The sequence below is a fragment of the Microcebus murinus genome, chromosome 18 (assembly GCF_040939455.1).
Source record: "Microcebus murinus isolate Inina chromosome 18, M.murinus_Inina_mat1.0, whole genome shotgun sequence".
NCBI lineage: Eukaryota > Metazoa > Chordata > Mammalia > Primates > Cheirogaleidae > Microcebus > Microcebus murinus.
The window spans coordinates 3,166,189-3,188,295 of NC_134121.1; the positions used below are offsets into that span (position 1 = coordinate 3,166,189).

Sequence of the window (22,107 nt, forward strand, 5' to 3'; positions counted from 1 at the left end):
AGCAAAAGGGTGGAGTTCAGTATTCCAAGCAAGTGGAAGCCAAAAGAAGGCTGGCATGGCAGTTCTAATTTCAGACAATTTAGTTTTTAAACCAACAAAAGTAGTGAAAGACAAAGATGGTCATTATATAATGGTGAAGGGCACAGTTCAACAAGAAGAGATAACAATTTTAAATATATATGCACCCAACTTAGGTGCACCCAGATTCATAAAGCAAACCGTACTGGATCTAAACAAATTGATTAATAGCAATACCATAATCACCGGAGATTTCAACACCCCACTGACGGATCCTCTAACCAGAAAATTAACAAAAAATAATGGACTTAAACAAAACTCTAGAACAATTGGGACTGACTGACATTTACAGGACATTCTACCCAAAATCCACTGAATATACGTTCTTCTTATCAGCTCACGGGACATTCTCTAAAATTGACCATATCCTAGGACACAAAGTAAACCTCAAGCAATTTACAAAAATAGAAATCATACCATGTATCTTCTCAGATCCCAGTGGAATAAAAGTAGAAATCAACCATAACAGAAACTCATATTTCTACACAAAAACGTGGAAATTAAACAACCTCCTACTAAATGATTACTTCATAAATGAAGAAATCAAGATGGAAATAAAAAAATTCTATGAACAAATTGACAATGGAGAGACAAGTTATCAAATCCTCTGGGACACAGCTAAAGCAGTTCTGAGAGGAAAGTTTATCTCCATAAATGCCCAAAGTCAAAAAGATCACAAATAGACAATCTAATGAAATGACTCAAAGAGCTTGAAAAAGAAGAACAGACCAACCCCAAACCCAGCAGAAGGAGTGAAATCAACAAGATCAAATCAGAACTAAACGAAATTGAAAACAGGGAAGCTATTCAGGAGATCAATAAAACAAAAAGTTGGTTCTTTGAAAAAAATAAACAAAATAGACACGCCATTGGCTGAGCTAACGAAAAGCAGAAAAGAGAAATTTCTAATAAGCTCCATCAGGAACAAAAAAGGAGATATCACAACTGATCCCAAAGAGATACAAGATATAATTTATGAGTACTACAAAAATCTTTATGCACACAAACTGGAAAATGTGGAGGAAATGGACAAATTTCTAGAAACACACAGCCTCCCTAGGCTCAACCAGGAAGAAATAGATCCCCTGAAAAGACCAATCTCAAGAGCTGAAATAGAAACAGCAATTAAAAATTTTCCTAAGGCCCGGCGCGGTGGCTCACGCCTGTAATCCTAGCTCTCTGAGCGGATTGCTCAAGGTCAGGAGTTCAAAACCAGCCTGAGCAAGAGTGAGACCCCGTCTCTACTATGAATAGAAAGAAATTAATTGGCCAACTGATATATATATAAAAAATTAGCCGGGCATGGTGGCGCATGCCTGTAGTCCCAGCTACTCGGGAGGCTGAGGCAGAAGAATCGCTTGACCCCAGGAGTTTGAGGTTGCTGTGAGCTAGGCTGACGCCACGGCACTCACTCTAGCCTGGACAACAAAGCGAGACTCTGTCTCAAAAAAAAAAAAAAAAAAAATTTTCCTAAAAAGAAAAGTCCCGGTCCAGATGGTTTCACACCCAAATTTTACCACACTTACAAAGAAGAACTAGTACCTATCTTGCAGAAACTATTCCACAACATCGAGAAGAACGGAAACCTCCCCGACACCTTTTATGAAGTGAATATTACTCTGATACCAAAACCAGGAAAGGATGCAACAAAAAAAGAAAACTACAGACCAATATCCCTAATGAATATAGATGCAAAAATTTTCAACAAAATCTTAGCTAACCGAATCCAGACGCTTATCAAAAAATTAATCCATCACGACCAAGTGGGCTTCATCCCAGGGATGCAGGGATGGTTCAACATACGTAAATCTATAAATGGAATTCACCACAGAAACAGAAACAAAAACTAAGACCACATGATTCTTTCAATAAATGCAGAAAAAGCTTTTTTATTTTATTTTTTTTTTTTAAGGAACCAAGTTTTCTGCTAGAGAAAAAGCTTTTGACAAAATTCAACACCCTTTCATGATACGAACACTTAATAAAATAGGCATAGAAGGAACATACCTAAAACTGATACAAGCCATATATGACAGACCCAAAGCCAATATCATACTGAATGGGGAAACACTGAAAGCATTCCCACTTTGAACAGGAACCAGACAAGGCTGCCCACTATATCCACTTCTATTCAACATAGTGCTGGAAGTCCTGGCTACAGCAATCAGATAGGAAAGTGCAATTAAAGGTATCCAAATAGGGGCAGAAGAGATCAAACTTTCACTCTTTGCTATGATATGATATTATATTTAGAAAATCCTAAAGATTCAACCAAGAAACTCCTGGAACTGATAAATGAATTTAGTAAAGTCTCAGGGTACAAAATCAATACACAGAAATCAGAGGCATTCATATATGCCAACAACAATCTAATTGAAAACCAAATCAAAGACTCAATTCCCTTCACAATAGCAACAAAGAAATTAAAGTACCTAGGAATATACTTAACTAAGGAGGTAAAAGACCTCTACAGGGAGAACTATGAAACACTGAGAAAGGAAATAGCAGAGGATGTAAACAGATGGAAATCCATACCATACTCATGGATCGGCAGACTCAACATCATCAAAATGTCTATACTACCCAAACTGATCTACAGATTCAATGCAATACCTATTAAAATCCCATCAGCATTCTTCACAGATATAGAAAAAATAATTTTATGCTTCGTATGGAACCAAAGAAGACCCTGAATATCAAGAGCAATTCTAGGCAACAAAAACAAAATGGGAGGCATTAATATGCCAGATATCAAACTATACTACAAAGCTGTAGTAATTAAAACAATCTAGTATTGGCATAAAAATAGGAATATTGACCAATGGAACAGAACTGAGAATCCTGATATAAAACCATCCTCAAATAGCCATCTAATTTTTGACAAAGCAGACAAAAACATACGCTGGGGAAAAGAATCCCTTTTCAATAATTGGTGCCGGGAAAACTGGATAGGCACTTGTAGAAGGCTAAAGCAGGACCCACAGCTTTCACCTCTCACAAAAATCAACTCATGCTGGATAACAGACTTAAACCTAAGGTATGAAACTATTAGAATTCTAGAGGAAAATGTTGGGAACACTCTCCTAGACATCGGCCTAGGCAAAGAGTTTATGAAGAAGTCTCCAAAGGCTGGGCACAGTGGCTCACGCCTGTAATCCTAGCACTCTGGGAGGCTGAGGCGGGCGGATTGCTTGAGGTCAGGAGTTTGAAACCAGCCTGAGCAAGAGCAAGACCCTGTCTCTACTATAAATAGAAAGAAATTAAAAGGCCAACTAATATATATAGAAAAAATTAGCCAGGCATGGTGGCACATGCCTGTAGTGCCAGTTACTTGGGAGGCTGAGGCAGAAGGATTGCTTGAGCCCAGGAGTTTGAGGTTGCTGTGAGCTAGTCTGACGCCACAGCACTCACTCTAGTCTAGGCAACAAAGCGAGACTCTGTCTCGAAAAAAAACAGAAGTCCCCATAGGCAATCACAGCAGCAACAAAAATAAATAAATGGGACATGATCAAACTAAAATGCTTCTGCACAGCCAAAGATACAGTCATGAGAGTAAACAGACAACCTACAGAGTGGGAGAAAATTTTTACATCCTACGCATCTGATAAGGGGTTGATAACTAGGATATACTTAGAACTCATGAAAATCAGCAAGAAAAAATCAAATAACCCTATTAAAAATGGGCAAAGGACTTGAACAGAAACTTTTCTAAAGAAGACAGAAGAATGGCTAACAAACATAGGAAAATATTCTCAACATCTCTAATAATCAGAGAAATGCAAATCAAAACCACAATGAGATATCACTTAACTCCAGTGAGAATGGCCTTTATCAAAAAGACCCCGAACAACAAATGCTGGCGTGGATGCGGAGAGAGAGGGACACTGCTACACTGCTGGTGGGACTGCAAACTAGTTCAACCTCTGTGGAAAGCAATTTGGAGATACCTTAAAGCGATACAAGTGAATCTACCATTTGATCCAGCAATCCCATTACTGGGCATCTACCCAAAAGATCCAATGACACTCTACAAAAAAGACACCTGCACTCGAATGTTTATAGCAGCACAATTCATAATTGCAAGGCTGTGGAAGCAGCCCAAGTGCCCATCAATCCAAGAATGGACTAATAAAATGTGGTATATGTATACCATGGAGTACTATTCAGCTCTAAGAAACAACAGTGATATAGCACATCTTATATTTTCCTGGTTAGAGCTGGAACCCATACTACTAAGTGAAGTATCCCAAGAATGGAAAAACAAGAACCAAATATACTCACCAGCAAACTGGTATTAAATGAGCAGCACCTAAGTGGACACATAGGTACTACAGTAATAGGGTATTGGGCAGGGGGGCGGGGGATGGGTGTATACATACATAATGAGTGAGATGTGTACCGTCTGGGGGATGGTCATGCTGGAGACTCAGACTTGTGGGAGGAGGGGGGAAAGGGCATTTATTGAAACCTTAAAATCTGTACCCCCATCATATGCCAAAAAAAAAAAAAGTCAGTGTAGTTGGTTTGTTTACACCAGCATCATTAACAGGTGAGTAACACCTTGTGCTAGGATGTTAAGACAAAGAGGACATCACTAGGCAATAGGAATTTTTCAGCTCCATTATAATCGTATAGGACCACTATTGTACATGTGGTCCATTGTTGACCACATTTGCTGGAAAAAATCAAACTCTGTAAAATAATTTGAAGAGGTTTATTCTGAGCCAAATATGTGTGACCAACGGCCCTGGGAACATAGTCTCAAGAGCTCCTGAGAAAGTGTGCCCAAGGAAACCAGTTTTATACATTTTAGGGACACAGGAATTGCAGGTAAAATCATAAATAAATACATGGAAATTATACATTGGTTTGGCACAAAAGGTAGGACATCTTGAAGGAGAGGCTTACAGGTTAACAGGTGGGTTCAGAGATTCTTTGATTTGTAATTGGTTAAAAAATAAAACTTTGTCTAAAGACTTGGAACGTTTTAAGTTGGGGTAAGGAAGTCTGTTAATCAGAGCGCAAGTCACAATATAATGTAATGACTCAAGTGATCTGTTAAGCAAATGGATGACCTGTAGGAGTGACAAACTTTGCTTTGCATGGTCATAGATTCTGTTAATAATTTAGTATCTTGTTCAGGCATGTTGGTTCATACCTATAATCCCAGTGCTTTGGGAAGTTGAGGTGGGAGGTTTGTTTGAGGACAGGAGTTCGAGACCAGCCTGGGCAACATAGTGAGACTCTGTCCTTACAAAAATAAAAAAATTAGCAGAGTGTAGTGGTGCACACCTATAGTCCCAGCTACTTGAAAGGCTGAGGTGGGAGGATCATTTGAGCCTAGGAGTTTGAGGTTGCAGTGAGTTATGATGATGTCACCACACTCTAGCCTAGGCAACAGAGTGAGATTCTGTTTCAAAAAAAAATAGTATCTTACTGTCACAAAGAGTTTGTTTTGTCAATTGTGCCTAGCCTCCAAAAGGGCGGGAGTATAATGAGTTGTATTTGACTTCCCTTTGCTTTACGGCTGGGAACTCAGTTTTAAGGTTTTTTTGTAGTCCCCTTGGCCAAGAGGGGATCCTTTCAGTCAGGAGGCGGGACTTAGGAATTTATTTTTAGTTTACAAGCAGTATTAGTCATTATGCCATGCACGACTGTATTATGAATATTTTCTCTGCTTTATTGCTTGTCTTTTCACTCTTTTAATGGTGTAGTTTGATGTCTTATATTTAATGATGCCCAATTTATCAGACTTTTCCTTTAGAGGTGATATTTTTTGTATTCTGCTAAAAAGTATTTTCCTATCTTTTGGTCAAGATACTCTGCTATGTTATTGTCCAAAGTTGTATCATTCACATTTAGGTCTACGATCCATCTAAAATGAATTCTTCTGTATGAAGTAGGAATCAAGGTTCATTTTCGACATTTAATTGACCTAGCACTGTTTACTGAAAATAACTTTACTTATTGCGTTACAGTGGCTACTAGTAGGGAGGGAGGGAGTGACTACCTGTCTGCAGGTCTGTTTCTGGTCTCTCTTCTTTTTCATTTCTTTCTCTCTCTCTCTTTCTCCTTTTATTTAATTATTGCGCCAATATCACACTGTTCTCAGTTACTATGAGTTTATCTTGAGAACCGTATGGTCTGTATGGTAAATTCTCCAACTTTGTTGTTTTTGGAAAGTCCACGGAACCCAAATCACGCCCTTACGAATTTCCCTCCAGAAGATGAAGGGAAAGAACCAAGACTGGAGGACGCTAGTCAGACCTCCAGAGTACTGGCGGTCCTACCTACGCCTTGCGGGTCGAACTCCGACGCGCATGCGCAGCCTGAAAGCCGGCATTGGACGGAGCGGTGCGGGAGCACGTCACTTCCGAGGCGGGAGGCTGAAGCTGATTGACCATGGTGTCTCAGGCAAGCAGGTAGGGGCTGGGGAGGAGGCAGCCTGTGAAATGAGGCCTTGAGCTGAAGGCAATTCCCGGCCGGGTGAGGGGAAGCGGTGTGGTGGCCGAGCGATGGCCGCGGGCCCTGAGGGAGCGCGCCAGGTCCCGGGCGCCTTCTGTATCCCGGCGGCGCCCAACTCTGAAGGAAGACTCAGTCAGGCACTGCGGCTAGAATCCGGGCTCTGGCGTGTTCTCTTTGGGGAGCTCCCGCCGGTCTCTGAGGTCTTGGAGTCTCGGTTTCCGCGGCTGGAAATGCTTGCAGTGCTGCGCGTAGCCCACCATCCCTGGGCGTGGGCGGTGAGTGTGAAAGGCCACTGCGCCCAAAGTGCCTTGGCTCGCGCCTGTCTACTAATCTCTGCACGGACCTAATAGGGAGGCCCAGCAGCGTGTGCAGGTGGGCTGGAGCACGGGAGTCCGTGACACCTTAGCCTGGTGACGGACAGTTAGGATTAGCAAAGGAGATCCAATTTTTCAGAGGGCAGGAGAGGGTACTGATTCTTGAGCATCCACCGAATGGCTGTTTGAGATGTCTTACTTCTCCAGTCCTTGCTCTGCCACTTCCTGATTGTGAGACTTTGGGCAGATGTCTTAAACTCTTAGCGTCTGTTTCTTCAACTGTAACTTTGGGGACAGTAACTCCTACTTATAAGGTTGTCGTGGAGGATAAATGAGATTGCACGTGCAAGGTACTCAGGTAGTGTCTGGCATTCGACAAATGGTATCCGTACAATTTTCATTTCAGTTCCCGAATCTTTGGTGTAGTGATTTGAGTGTTGAGAAGTTGCTTTTGAAGTAACTTTGGGCTTCATATACACGTATATATAGTGAGCAGAATGCTTCTCTTTGAAATTGCTAGAAAGTGCTTTTCAGGTTTTCCAGCCCGTGTGGGTGAGAAAAAGAGTAAGTCGGTTTCTAGAGAACAGGGTGATGAAAAAAAGGATCTAATCCTTAGCTTGGTGTTATAGAGTTAGGATTAGCAAAAAAAAAAAAAAAAAAAAAGACATAATTTTTCAGAAGGGCAGGAGGGGAACTATTTTGAGTACCTGCCAGAATGGCTGTTTTAAAAATCTTTCTTCCTCCTCACCACAACAGAGTAAAGTGAGTGGTATCACCATGTGTTTTTAAAAGAGTTATGGAGGCTAAGATTACCTACAGTAAATAAGTGGGGGAGGCATGCATTTAGACCCAGGCCTCTCTGCAAAGCCTATGCTCATTCAAGTACAAAATTGCCTTTCACAGGAGGATTACTAGAGCCCAGGCGTTTCAGGTTGCTGTGAGCTAGGTTGACGCCATGGCACTAGCCTGTGTAAGAAAGTCAGACTATATTTCAAAGAAAAAAAAATTGCCTTTCAATGGGTCCTCGTTAAATAAATTATATTTAAAAGATAATCAGGAGCCTTGCCATAACATGATCAACATATTGAGCTCCCCCACAATTTTTTCCTAAGATAATGATGCTTTTTATTTTCCTGAGGCTTATTATGGGAGCAAGGGAGACGGCAGGAATAATCATAATGGGGCCTTGGTTGTGGTGACCAGTAAGACTGACAGCTCTCCTTTCTGCTGGGATTTCCCAGGATGGCATTCTGTAAACCCTCAAAGCAATATGGTGAGGCTTCCAGATTGACAATTGATTAAAGGTTATGTAGTCCTTAAATGAAGGCCTTATAAAAATGGTTTTACATAAATTATGTTTTACTGAATTAATTTTTTTTTGAGAAAGAGGACCTCTTAATTTGTTCAATTTTTTTTGCTTTGCAACATTTGGAGCTTTTTTGGATCATACATTTTATTCTAGTACATTGGCTAATGGGGTAGATTAGGGTTTCTTTTGTTGTAAAAAATGCAGACTCTGAAAAAATCATTTATAACATTGGAAAACATCTTTGTTCTAATTTTTCTCTGCATTGTAGATTGATTAGGAATCTGGTAGAAACAAACAATGGTTACCATTTGCTAATTTATGGCCCATTTTGTGTCATTTATCCAACAGGAAAGTATTGTTTTAGTTCCATTTTTATAGATGAAGAAATTGAGACTCAGAAAGGTTAAATGATGTATCCAAAGTGGAAAAATCGAAGAAAAATCAAAACAAATTTAAAATGGGTCTGCTGGGGAATGGAGAAGGCTCCAGGAAGTGGGATGGGTGGGTGGAGGTGGTGACACCGGGATACTAACGAACACCAAAGTGAAGGGACACTTTCTCATTGAGGCATGGAGTTTTCTACAGGAGGGGAAGGGCAGTTGTCCTGAAAGCAAAAGGATGTTGCCTTATTTGAATATCCTTGGACAAAGGCAACATAGCTAGACTGAGGTCCTGTAGGTTTTGAAGCTAAGGTTTGGAACCCTGTTGCCTAAAGTAATGGATTCCTGGTGCACTTTGCTTTGGAAAAACTGGACCCTGTACACAAAAGTGTGCAAGCCATATGAGTGAGTACATGATCACTTTATATCGAGAAAGATTCTTGGCTTTATAAGCAGATCCCTGTTTCAGGGTTCTTTTAGAGGATATGTTTCTATAGTATACTTAAAATATTTGTTTTATTCAGATTTGCAACACTGTGTTGGCATAAAGGGAGCTATGTCCCCTAGTTAAGGGCATGTAATGTGCTTTCTCTACCATATACATACCCCCTTTTCTTCTTTAATAATAATAATAGTTAATATTTATTGGGTGTTTGCTATATTCCAGGCACTGTGCTAAGCACTTTACTGGATTGTTCAATTATATAATAACCCTGTAAAATAGGAACTATTTTCTTCATTTGTAGTGGAAGAAATGCACTCAGAGATAGTAAGAAATTTATCCAAAAGGCACAGAGTTAGTAAAGGCAGAGCCCATACCATGTCACTTCAAGGCCTCGTGCTTATGTATGTATTTTATACTTTCCTTCATTTAACAGATATTTATTGAACACGATCTTGTTCAATAAACAACAGAACAGATATTGAACAGATATTTATTGTTACCAGCAATGTGCTAGGTGTTGGGGATACAATGATGACCGAAACAGATATAGCACCTGTCCTCAAGTTGCTTATAAATCTAGCAAGGGAGATAGACAGTAAATAGATAATTAAAACTAAATATTAATTATGGTTATGAAACATGCTATGGAGGACAGTAGAGGGTGCTATAAGAATATATAATGGGGTCACTGGCAGGGGCAGGGAGTGGGGAGAGACAGGAAGGCTTTCCTGAGAAAACATTATTTAGCTGAGACCTCAAGGACTGAGTTGGAGTTAAATTGGGCAAGGAGCTACCAGGGTAAGGGAAGGGCATGTGTGAAGCCTTGAGACTAAGAAGAGCTTGTATCTTAAAGGCTTGTCTGGCCCAAAGGTGGAGAATGTTGTAATGTCAAATGCCAAATGTAGGTAGGGATCTTATCCTTAGAGCATTACTGCTCCTCACTCTTGGTTTATTTGTTTCTCAGAATGTACAATCAATTCCACAGACCACGTCTATTTTTCCAGCTCTGTCTTGGAGCCTAGTCTCCTATCGTCAAACAGGTGGTTAGACCTCTGGGTTGCCCACAGGAGGGGTTGGGGATGAGAAGAGGGATAAATACCTAAATGTAAGACTTAATCAGCAAACATTTTTTAGCCTCACTATGGTCCAAGCCCTGTGTTAGCCACGTAGGATACAAACATGAATAAGACACACTCTCCCCTCCACCATGCATAATTTAGTTAATGTTTTATTTGCCTTCCATCTAAGAGACTACATTTGTTTTAGCAACATTTGGTTCTTTTTTTTTTTTGAGACAAAGTCTCACTCTATCACCCAGGATAGAGTGCATCATAGCTCACTACAACCTCAAACTCCAGGGCTCAACTGATCCTCCTGACTCAGCCTTCAAAGTAACTGGGACTACAAACATGTGCTACTACACCCAGCTAATTTTTCTGTTTTTAGGAGAGATGGGGTCTTGCTTTTGTTCAGGCTGATCTTGCACTCCTGAACTCAATCGATCCTCCTGCCTCGGCCTCCCAGAGTGCAAGGATTACAGGTGTGAGCCACCGCTCACAGTGGTGAGCAAACAGGCATGGCCTCTGTCCTCACGGAGCTTAAGCTCCGAAGTGGGGCTGGAAGACAGATGAAGGAGAGAGTTGGGGAGACGAAGTTGAAGAGGTAGGCAGGGGTTAGATCGTGCAAGGTACATAGGCCACGCCAAGGATTAAAGGCTTATTCTAAGAATGATGGGAAACCACGGAAGAGTTTCAGTCAGGGGACTAGCACCATCATGTGTGTGTTTATAAAAGGTCACTCTGGCTTTTCAGTGGAAGCGGAAATTGATGGCTTTAAGAGCTGTTTTTGAGGTAGGATCAATAGGGCTTGGTGATAGGTTGGCTCTGGGGTGAGAAGAGAAAGAGATGTCTGGGTTACTTCTTTTCTGGCTTGTGTATCTGAGGTAGGGAAACCCTAGAGGATGACCAGTTCAGTTTTGACAAAGATGTCTTTGAAAGGATCCACATGGAGGTTTCTCAAAGGCAATAACGTTAGAGGATTTGGCTGGCACTCAGATGAGGGGAATGGGCTGTAAAGTTTCTAAAAGTTCTTGTTAGGGAGGAATATTTTTCCTATACTGAGGGAAGCAATCAAGGTGGGGAAAGCAGCTGTGAGGTGTCCCAGAATGGGGTATAGAATGTTCTCTGTATTTATGTTGGGGTAAATTAAAAATAAAATCTCCTGGCTGGGCGTGGTGGCTCACGCCTGTAATCCTAGCACTCTGGGAGGCCGAGGCAGGAGGATTGTTTGAGCTCAGGAGCTCACATCTGCAAAGTCCTTTTTACCATGTAAGTAAGGTAACCTGTTCACCAGTTCCAGAGATTAGGATGTGAACATCTTTGGGGAGTATTATTCAGGCTATCACAAACATTAATATACATATCCAAGAAACTCAATGAGCCCCATGTAGAATAAACACAAAGAGGTCTACACCTAGATACATCATAGTCAAATTGCTGAAAGCCAAAGACATAAACTTGAAAGCAATAAAAGAAAAATTACTCATCACATGTAACGAAACGATTATATGATTAATGGATTAATGACTAACTTCTCATTATAAGGAATGGTGGCAGGACTTCCAGTTTTCAGTCCAGTATATAAGTAGCTTAGAGATTGCCACTTCATCCTAATAGCAAGTAAAAAGCCAAACAAACTGAAAAACCAACAATTCTTCCTAGATATATCAGAGATATGAAGTCATAGGGCAAACTGCTGCCCCCAAATTTAGAGATGCAGACAGGTGGATACATTAAATCACACTTACTAGAGCAGAAATCCTTGAGCAGAAATTTCTATGAGAACCAGTATTATGGTAGGAAAACCCAACCTGTAATTAACAAATTGTTGGAAACTCCATGTGAACAAGTCTGAGAGTTAAAAACTTCAGTGAGACTCAGTCATGGGGCGCTCCATGTTTTTGTGGGTTTTACCTTTAAGAGTTCTACTAGCTCCTCACAGTGAATACTGGAGAAAAATCGCCTAGTGCTTCCAACAGGGAGAGGGGGACAGTCGCCATTCGGAAATGTGCCAGAATATTCTGCCTGTCTCAACAACATTTGCCTTCAGGAGAAACTACATTTACCAGAACCAAACCCGCTAGGATTTTATGAGAGCCTAATCTACTTTGGGGAATTGTAATGTCCACCTCCAGCCTTCTCTACTTTTTCTGTCCCACCTAAGGGGGGAAAAACTGAAAAGCACTCGTGAAGTTTATAGTCCACAGGCTCACTGAAAAACTGAGACCTAATCATAGGACTATAGAACATTTCCCCTTCCTCCAGCACCTTGCAACTACATCCCTAAAATGCCTGCTTACTACAGCGTGAGCAAGAGTGAGACCCCCGTCTCTACTAAAAAATAGAAAGAAATTAGCTGGACAACTAAAAATATATAGAAAAAATTAGCCGGGCATGGTGGCACATGCCTGTAGTCCCAGCTACTCAGGAGGCTGAGGCAGGAGGATTGCTTGAGCCCAGGAGTTTGAGGTTGCTGTGAACTAGGCTGATGCCATGGCACTCTAACCGGGCAAAAGTGAGACTCAGTCTCAAAAAAATAAGAAATAAAATAAATAAACAGAAGTTATATAGTGGAAAAAACACTGACTTGTATGGAACAAAATTGGTTTCTTATTGAGTCAAAAGGAAGATGTGGTTGGACAACTGTAGCAACTGATAGCAGGCCAAGGGTACTGGATAGAGTGAGGAAATGTGAATTCTTACAAAACAAACAGTTTTGCAATGATCTAGTATTAGTATCTCTTTTTTTCTCATAAATTTGATATTAAGGATATGGCCTTCCCTTCACCCCCAACATTGTAAAATTTAACTTGGCACAGATAGCATTTTAAAAGACATTTTTCTTTAAAGTTTCTAATCGACATGCAGTATTTGATGATGAAGACATTCAGATAGGATTATTTGAGAGAAAATTTTTATGTGATTAGGTTTTTGTGTCCATTATCATCAGTTTTAATTGCTAGTAGTAGAAAAAATTGTTTTAAAAAGTCCTTGGGGAGGCTGGGTGCAGTGGTTCATGCTTGTAATTCCAGCACTTTAGGAGGCTGAGGCAGGAGGATCGCTTGAGGTCAGGAGTGCGAAACCAGTCTGAGCAACATATAGAGACTCCGTGTCTACATAAAAGAAAAATATTAGCCAGGTGTGGTGGTGTCCACCTGTAGTCCCAGATACTTGGAAGGCTAAGACAAGAGTATTGCTTGAGCCCAGGAATTTGAGGTTATAGTTAACTGTGATCAGGCCACTGTGGTCTAGCCTGGGCTACAGCCTACCCAGAAAATACAGGATAATCTCACCTCTATCAAGCCCTTTAATAAGGGCACTTAATCCCATTCATGAGAGCTCTGCCTCATGACTCAGTCACCTTCAGAAGGAGGGCCACAACTCTTTTTTTTTTGTTTTGTTTTGTTTTGAGACAGAGTCTCGCTTTGTTGCTCAGGCTAGAGTGAGTGCTGTGGCGTCAGCATCAGCCTAGCTTACAGCAACCTCAAACTCCTGGGCTCAGGCAATCCTGCTGCCTCAGTCTCCCAAGTAGCCTGGACTACAGGCATGTGCCACCATGCCCGGCTAATTTTTTCTGTATATATTAGTTGGCCAATTAATTTCTTTCTGTTTATTGTAGAGACGGGGTCTCGCTCTTCTCAGGCTGGTTTCGAACTCCTGACCTCGAGCAATCTGACTGCCTTGGCCTCCCAAAGTGCTAGGATTACAGGTGTGAGCCACTGTGCCCGGCAGGCCACAACTCTTAATACTGTTGCATTTGAAGATAAAGTTTCAACATTAATTTTGGAAGGGACAAAAGCATTCAAACCATAACGTAGGATAAATGCCTAAAGAATAAAAAACTATACATAGGCATATCATATTCAAACTTCAGAAATCAAAGATAAAAAATTTTTTAAAGAAGCAAGAGGGGAAAAAACACTTTACCTGTATACAATTCTACCTAAGATAAGAATTGCATCTGACTTCTCAGAAAACATGCAAACAAAAGAGATTGAAGTGAAATATTTAAATACTTAAAGAGTTCAGAAAAACATCCACCAACCTAGAATTCTGTTCCCTGCAAAATTATCTTTCAAAAGTGAATGAGAAATAAAGACTTTCTCAGACCCCCCACAAATTGAGGGAATTTGTTGCCTGTAGACCTGCCTTGCAAGAAATCTTAAAAGAAGTTTTTCAGGGAGAAAGAAAATGATATGGGTTAGATGTCAGTTCTTTTCAGCTTGATCTATAGAGTCAATGCAATCTCAAACAAAATCCCAGCAAGTGATTTTATGGATATTGACAAACTGATTCCAAAGTTTATATGGAGAGGCAAAAGTCCAAGAATAGCCAGCTCAATATTGAAGGAGAACAAAGTCAGAGGACTGACACTACCTGACTCCATGTCTTACTTTACTATAAAGCTGCAGTTATCAGGACAGTGATGCTGGTGAAAGAACAGACAAATAGATCCATGGAACAGAATAGAGAGCATAGAAATAGACCCACACGAACACAACCAACTGATCTTTGACAAAGGTGCAAAGGCAATACAATGGAGAAAAGATAGTTTTTCGGCAGATGGTTCTGAAACACCATCCCATGCAGAAAAAATGACCTTACACCCTTCATAAAAGTTACCTCAAAATGGGCAATAGACCTAAGTATAAAAAGCAAAAGTATAAAACTGCTAGAATATAGGAAAAAATCTGGATGACTGTGGGTATGGTAATGATTTGGAGGCATGATCCATGAAAGAAATAATTGATAAGCTGGACTTCATTGAAATTAAAAACTTCTCTGAGAAAGACTATATCAAGAGAATGAGAAGACAAGCTGCAGACTAGAGGAAAATATTTGCAAAGGACACATCCAATAAAGAATTATTATCTAAAATACACAAAGAGGGTGCAGTGGCTCACACCTCTAATCCCAGCACTTTGGGAGGCTTAGGCGGGAATGGCTTGAGGTAGAGAGAGAGAAAGAGAGAGAGGAAGGGTGGGAGGGGGAGAGACAGAGAGAGGGGAGGGAGAGAGAGAAAGGAGGGAAGGGAAGGAGAGAAAAGGAAAGGAAAAGAAAAAAGAAACCTGGGCAACAAAAGTGAGACTCTGTCTCAAAAAAAAAAAAAAAAAAAAAAAGAAAAAAGAAAAGAAAGAGAGAAAGAAAGAAAAAAAATTAGTCAGGTTTGGTCGCATACCCCTGTAATTCCAGCTACAAGGGAGGCTGAAGCAGGAGGATCACTTGAGCCTAGCCAGGAGTTTGAGGCTGCAGTGAGCTATGATCATGCCACTGCACTCCAGCCAGAGTGATAAAGCAAGATCCTTTCTCTTAAAAAATACAAAATAAAATATATTAATACAAAGAACTATTAAAACTCAATAACAAAAAAATGAACAACATGATTTAAAAATGGACAAAAGACCTGAAGAGAAACCTTACTGATGAAAATGCTCAGGTGGCAAGCATATGAAAATATGCTCCACATAATTTGTCATCAGGGAAATGCTAATTAAAACCACAAGGAGGCTGGGCGTGGTGGCTCACGCCTGTAATCCTAGCACTTTGGGAGGCCGAGGCGGGCGGATTGCTCAAGGTCAGGAGTTCGAAACCAGCCTGAGTGAGACCCTGTCTCTACCAAAAATAGAAATAAATTAATTGACCAACTAAAAATATATATACAAAAAATTAGCCGGGCATGGTGGCTCATGCCTGTAGTCCCAGCTACTCGGTAGGCTGAGGCAGTAGGATCACTGAGCCCCGGAGATTGAGGTTGCTGTGAGCTAGGCTGACGCCACGGCACTCACTCTAGCCTGGGCAACAAAGTGAGACTCTGTCTCAAAAAAACAAAAAAAAAAAACCCACAAGGAGATACCACTGCACACCAAATAGAATGGCCAAAATCCAGAACAGTGACACCATCAAATGCTGGCAAGAAAGTGGAGCATTCATTCATTGTTTGTGGGAATGCAAAATGGTACAGCCACTTTGGAAGACAGTTTGGTGGTTTATTACCAAACTTTTTTTTTAAGAGGGTCTTGCTCTGTCACCCACGCTGGAGTGCAATGGTACAATCATAGCTCACTGTAACTTCGAACTCCTGGGTTCAAGTGGTCTCTCTGCCTCAGCCTCTTGAATAGCTTAGGACTACAGGTGTGACCCAGTGTGCCTGGCTGATTTTACCAAACTAAATATACTCTTACCATACAATCCAGCAACTGTACATTTTTTATATTTACCCTGATAAATTGAAAACTTATATTCACACAAAACATGCGCACACATGTTTATAGTTGCTTAATAATTGTCAAAATGTGGAAGCCATGAAGATGTCCTTCAGTATGAGGTGAATGGATAAACTGTGGTGTATCCTGACAATTGAATATTCATTTATTCAGTGCTAAACAAAAAATTAGCTATCAAGCTATGAAAAGATGGAGGAAATGTAAATGCACATTATTTAGTGAAAGGAGCCAATCTGGAAAGGCTACATACTGTGTGGTTCCAACTATGACATTCTGGAAAAGGTAAAACTTTGGAAATGGTTAAACCTTCAGGGGCTAGGGAGGAGGAAGAGATAAATAGGTAGAGCACAGAGGATTTTTAAGGTAGTGAAACTACTCTGTTAACAAGAGGACCTCAGAGTTTCAGAACATTGGGAGGGGTGGGAGATGGGGTTGGAGAAGAGAGTATACAGAGTGGTTTGGGGTTTGGGAGCCCAGGGATGTCTGGGCTACCTGTGGTGACCTGTAAACAGGGATAAAAGGCATGAAGAGATTGGTCATAGGGGTTTCCAGGCAGATGGGATGGTGGGGGTGAGCATCGGGGTAGGGATGTGGTGGAGGGACTTGGTGGGAGCCTCCACTGGACTCCTGCTGACAGGCTGGAGGAGAGGTGGTGTTAGCCCTGACCCTGTGGATGAAGGTCAGCAGATCCCTCTACGCCCAGGGTGGCACATCCCCCTTGGTAAATAACTGCAGAGATCTTCAGAGGCTTCAGACTTTAGTACTCATCAGTATCCTCAGAGGATTTAGAGTCCTGATTCCCAGGTTTCACCCCTTCTGGTGTTAGTGATTTCAAAGGTCTGCGCTGGGTGGGGCCCTTGATCTGCATTTTCATGGGTGCTTCTGGTAGTATTTATTAGCTAATTTTATTATACAGGGTGATACTTCTAATAGAGCTGATTTTATTCCCTTTTGCAAGCTCATTTGAGCAAAGTTGAACATGAAAGAGAAATTATGGAAGTGCTCAAAGTTACACAGAGTAGAATATACTCGCCACCCAGCTAAAACCACCACCAGCATTTTGCCACACTGGAAGAGAAGAAACTTAACATCTTCCATTTCCTGACTCAAATATTTGATTCTAAAATGTGTTTGCTTTTACTTCATTCTGTGGTTAATTCTATTAATGCTTATATGACAAAAGTATAGATATATAAACTTTGGTATGTAACAGTATATATTGACTTTCTAGTTTAAATGCAGTTTAAAAAGCTTGCCCTTATGCCATTACACATTCTGACAAGAACTATGATGAATGTATTAAAGATTTTTTCAACTTAAGGTATTTTTTCTTTTAATACATACTCTGGAATTTGCTATATGTATATGTGTGTGTATATATATATATATATATATACATATACATATATATATATATATAATATTTTTTTCAGTCTGAGAAGGCCCTGGATGGGAAGTCTGCTACCAGTGGTTGAACTTGCTATGGGCTTGTCCTGAAGAGACACAGCTGTGTCGTCAGGGAAATGTTTGCTAGGACGCCTGGTAAAAGACAGTGATAGGGCACCTCTGGGCTATTTTTAAATGAAAGGATAGAGTTGGGGGTGGCAGAGCCTTCTCAGGTCATTGTGTTTTCCTTTCCCATCGGTCCTTCCAGTCTGTGCCCTTCCTGTTTTCTGGCATTAAAGTCAGTGTACTGCAAGTTTTAAGTAGAATCGTTATAAAAACTTTTGTTCAAAAGCTGCTTCAGAAGTAAAGGGCATTTCCTAGTTAAAATTCACAATAATGTTTTTCAGTTCTAAAAATAACCTGGAATTCAGGGTGAGCCATCATCTTAGATAAATTATACTAAGGCAGGTTGTCTAAGAGAGAGACAGATGATTTATCTGAATCCGTGAGGAAACTAAGACAGTAATTTGTTAGAATTCAAAATAATCTGATTTCAACCATAAGACTACTTGAAATTAAACAACATTTAGTTTTTAATCCCTTGTGAATGACATACTTTTGTTCTGGGATGTGACTTGCTTTAATTTGTCTAAGTGAGTTCTTACAGAAATGAACAATTTTCTCATGGCACCTGGCAAATAGGTAAAACGGATTGTGAGTACTTTTGTTCCTTAGGCTTCAGATTTGGGCTTCTGCTCATCACTCGCTGAGTGCAGGCAAATAAAACAACAAATCTGGGCCCCAGTTTTCTCTGTAATCTGAGGAGATTGGATTAGATTATCTCCTTGATTAAATCTCATTCAACAAACATTCATTAAATTCTCTCCACACAGCAGGTGTTGGAGGCAGAGAAGGAAAGGTTAGATCACCTGAGAGAAGACTGCCACCTAGGGAGGGAGGTAGCTGTGTAGGGAAACCATCTTGGTGCTTTGTGACAAGCCACAGAAGCTGCACTGAAAAGGAAGTGATCGACACTGTCCAGGTATGGATGTCGGTTCGGTGTTGCTGGCTCGCTTGAAAGGCTTCAGGGAGGAGGTGAAGCCCAAGTGGGACTAGAAGGTTGGATGGGAGTTACCAAGGCGAGAGCAACCCCCTCCCAGGCCCAGATATTCTTCTGCTTCCCATTTACCAAAATGTTAATCATCAAAAGAATGTTTTCTATAATGAAACCTCTTAAAATTATTATTTAGTATTTTTTTAGCATCCTTGGTACCATTGAAAATACAATTTTAATCTAAATATTAAGTTAAATTTGAAAGATGGCTTTGGTGCATCATCCAGGATAGTGGGGACACATTTACCCTTGAGTAAAAACTCAACTTGTGTATTTGGCTTCTCGAGGCTTTGTCCTGACTGTCATATTTCAGTGAATCAAGTTCACTTTGAAAAGCAGATCAGACACTAAAATTGGTTTTTTTGTGCTGCTTTTCCTGCTGCAAATCTCCCAGAGTCTGCTTACTGTAAAGTATTAATAATGAGGTGCCTTCCTTCTCCCACTTTGAATGCTCTCATGAAGCAAATCCCATCCAGCATTACTGGAGGGAAAAGCAGTACAAATGAACACATTAGCTATCTGCTTAAGATAGTATTGGTTTGGGCAGGTCTCAGCAGCTGGGTAGGTGGGGCCACGGGAGCAACAGCAGCAGTGACCACGCAGGCCAGGCAGCCCAGCTTCATCAAGGCTCTCAGCAGGCCAGGCTGGCCACGTGCCCTCCCACCAAGATGCCCAAAAGGAAGGTGCGGAAGAGGGAGAGCCCAAGGGAGAGCAAGGAAGACCCCAAGAGGCGATCTGCACAGTAGTCAGCTAAACCTGGCTCCTGTAAAAGGGGAAACGAAGCCCAAAAGACAGCAGCAAAGGATAAATCTTCAGGCAAAAAAGTGCAACCAAAAGGGAAAAGGGGGACAAAGGGAAAATAGGCCGAAGCAGCTAACCAAGAAACTAAAGATTTACCTGCAGAAAGTGGAGAAACTAAAACTGAGGAGAGTCCAGCCTCTGATGAAGCAGGAGAGAAAGAAGCCAAGTCTGATTAATATCATACACCAGGTCTTATCAGTGGTCCCCGTCTCCCATCTTGTACAATCCAGAGGAATATTTTTATCAACTATTTTGCAAATGTAAGTTTTTTAGTACTCTGGAAGCATTTTTAAGAAGTAGGGAATCCCACCTCATCCCTTTTTAAAAGTGTAAATGCTTTCTTTTAAGAAGTAAAATCATTTGCTGGTTGTTTATTTTTTGGTACAACCAGAAAATAGTGTGGGATATTGAATTATGGGAGGCTTTGACTATCTTGGGTGTAAGCTTAACATTCCATAGATAGGGGTTAGTTTTTATATCCTATAACACAAAGTATACTAAATGGCAATATGGAGTCCCAGTCCTGCATTTAGTTTCTTGAACATTTTAAATTCTATTCCCATGTTGTTTTTTAGTAGGCTTGTTTCCTAAAGAAAACCACTCCTTGATCATGCCTTTCTCTGTCAGAATTGCGTATGCTCTGTAACATCTTTGATCATGGTTGTCCTGTTTTTCTAATAACTTTGTTAATGTGCTATGAAATATTGAAAATTTGAGTATGTAGTATATATGATAATAAATTGTGAACTGGTGGGACTTATGTAACAGTTTATCAACATTTGAAGTTACTGGCATTTGATATCCTCTTAAGGAAAATGTGCTTCCAAATTTTAAGCTGGAAAGTCACTGGCATAACTGGTTTAAAAAGAATTAAAATAAATGGCTTTTTAGATTTTTGGTACTTATGTTAAGAATTGTATGGAAATTGAAATGTCTGTATTGATCCTCAACACAACCAATAAAATCTCAATTACAAAAGAAAAAAAAGATGGCATTGATTGGAGCCCTTGCCACCTGGTAATGGTTTGTTTACTGAAAGATCTCTTCACTGCCATAGTCCATAAACAGCATGGTATCAAGGTCTGGGTCTTGCTTATTCACTGATATCACCCTAGCCTCACATCTTTACTGGTTACTCAGTAAATATTTGTTAGCTAACTGAAAGAAGGAATGAAAGATAAAGGGGCAAAGACATAAAATGTAACCAAAATGTTTGTCCTCTCATAATATCCTGAAATAAAAAAAAAAAACAAAAAAAACAAAAAAAGAAATATAAAGGGGCTAATGTTTCAAATGAATGGAACATAATTGAAAAAGTGCTGAATTCAAATCATATCCATCAACTATAGATGTTTCCTGAGGTTTTCAGGCAAACTGACTCTCAATTCCCCACCTGCTTTTATTTCCTCTTAGCAGCTCTCAGCATGTTATATACAATAATGTACATTTTATTAGCTTATCTTGTTTATTGTTTGTCTCTCCCATTACCATGTCATCTCTATGAGGACAGTAATTCCCTATTTTGGTCACTGCACCCCAGAGCCTGGAACAGTTAGCACACAGTAGGTGTTCAGTAAACATTTGTTGAATGAATCTATATTTCCGCAGAGAGAGTAGGTAATTGTCCTCAATGTTGAATGCAAACATTCAACATTGAATGTTTGTGAATTGGTGTGCTTTATTCTTAAGTTTCTGAAACTGACGCATGTGTATAGTTCCTATTAGATACTCAGGTTTAGGTTCCAGCAGCTCCTTTTAAACACACTGGATTCCTGACCTCGTGTTTACACTGGCATTTTGTATGTCTTGTTGCTGTTGTTATATGTAATATTTTAAGGTAATAACCTAAGATTCAGGAGTCACAGTCTACCCATGGGCCAGGTATGTGTTTGGCCAGCACAGCAGTTTGAATTGTTTTTACTCTGAATGAAATCTTCAGGCAAGGCTTATACTTTGGATAGCCTGTTGTTTTACACTGATTGTGTCTTCCATTATCTCAATTAGAATCATTATATTTTGTATTTCTTTGTTTATTGTCAGGCTTCTGTCGAGGCTGACTACATGAGATCATCAGACAGCATATCTCTTTCCTTTATTGCCTGCCCTGGTCCTAGCCCAGGGCCTGGTACAGACGGCACCAGGAGGATAGTGGTTGGGTGGATGAGCAAATGGCATCCAGGACCTGAGAAGATCCACAGGTGTGGGTGCAATGTAACAAGGTTGATCTTTTTACCAAACATACTTAAACATGGCGAACCCTTATAGCTGCCAGCTCATCTGCTATTGCTCAGAACGTTTCTCAAATCCTCTCTGGGAATTGCCTTTTTTCAGTTAGTTGGTGATTCAGCAGCATTTTGGTTCAGGATGTACTTTTACAAAGTGCTTTCCCACATGTTTTCTCATTGGAGCGATCATCCCCATTCTGACATGAGGACACTTAGTCATGGATAGAGCATAAATTTGCCTGTGTCACCCAGCAAGTACATGCAGGGTGGCATTGCACCTAGCTCCTGGGGCTGACACAGTACTCTTC

The 22,107-nt window shown here is 40.5% G+C and overlaps 1 protein-coding gene and 1 pseudogene across 3 annotated transcripts in view; both read left to right on the top strand.

Moving 5' to 3' along the window:
* The first annotated feature begins 6,431 nt into the window (after window positions 1-6,431).
* DHRS7B (dehydrogenase/reductase 7B) overlaps window positions 6,432-22,107 on the top strand; it is a 38,790-nt gene continuing 23,114 nt past the window's right edge. The window contains exon 1 of one of the 3 annotated variants that reach the window (XM_012737925.3): window positions 6,432-6,500. In XM_012737925.3, the coding sequence (XP_012593379.1) occupies window positions 6,481-6,500 (20 nt within the window). In that variant the 5' untranslated portion in view covers window positions 6,432-6,480. Of the gene's footprint in view, window positions 6,501-18,478; window positions 18,702-21,635; window positions 21,773-22,107 lie in introns of those variants that run through there. The other 2 variants (XM_012737926.3, XM_075994018.1) reach the window with 2 other exon arrangements.
* LOC105856323 (non-histone chromosomal protein HMG-14 pseudogene) lies at window positions 18,708-21,545 on the top strand (annotated as a pseudogene).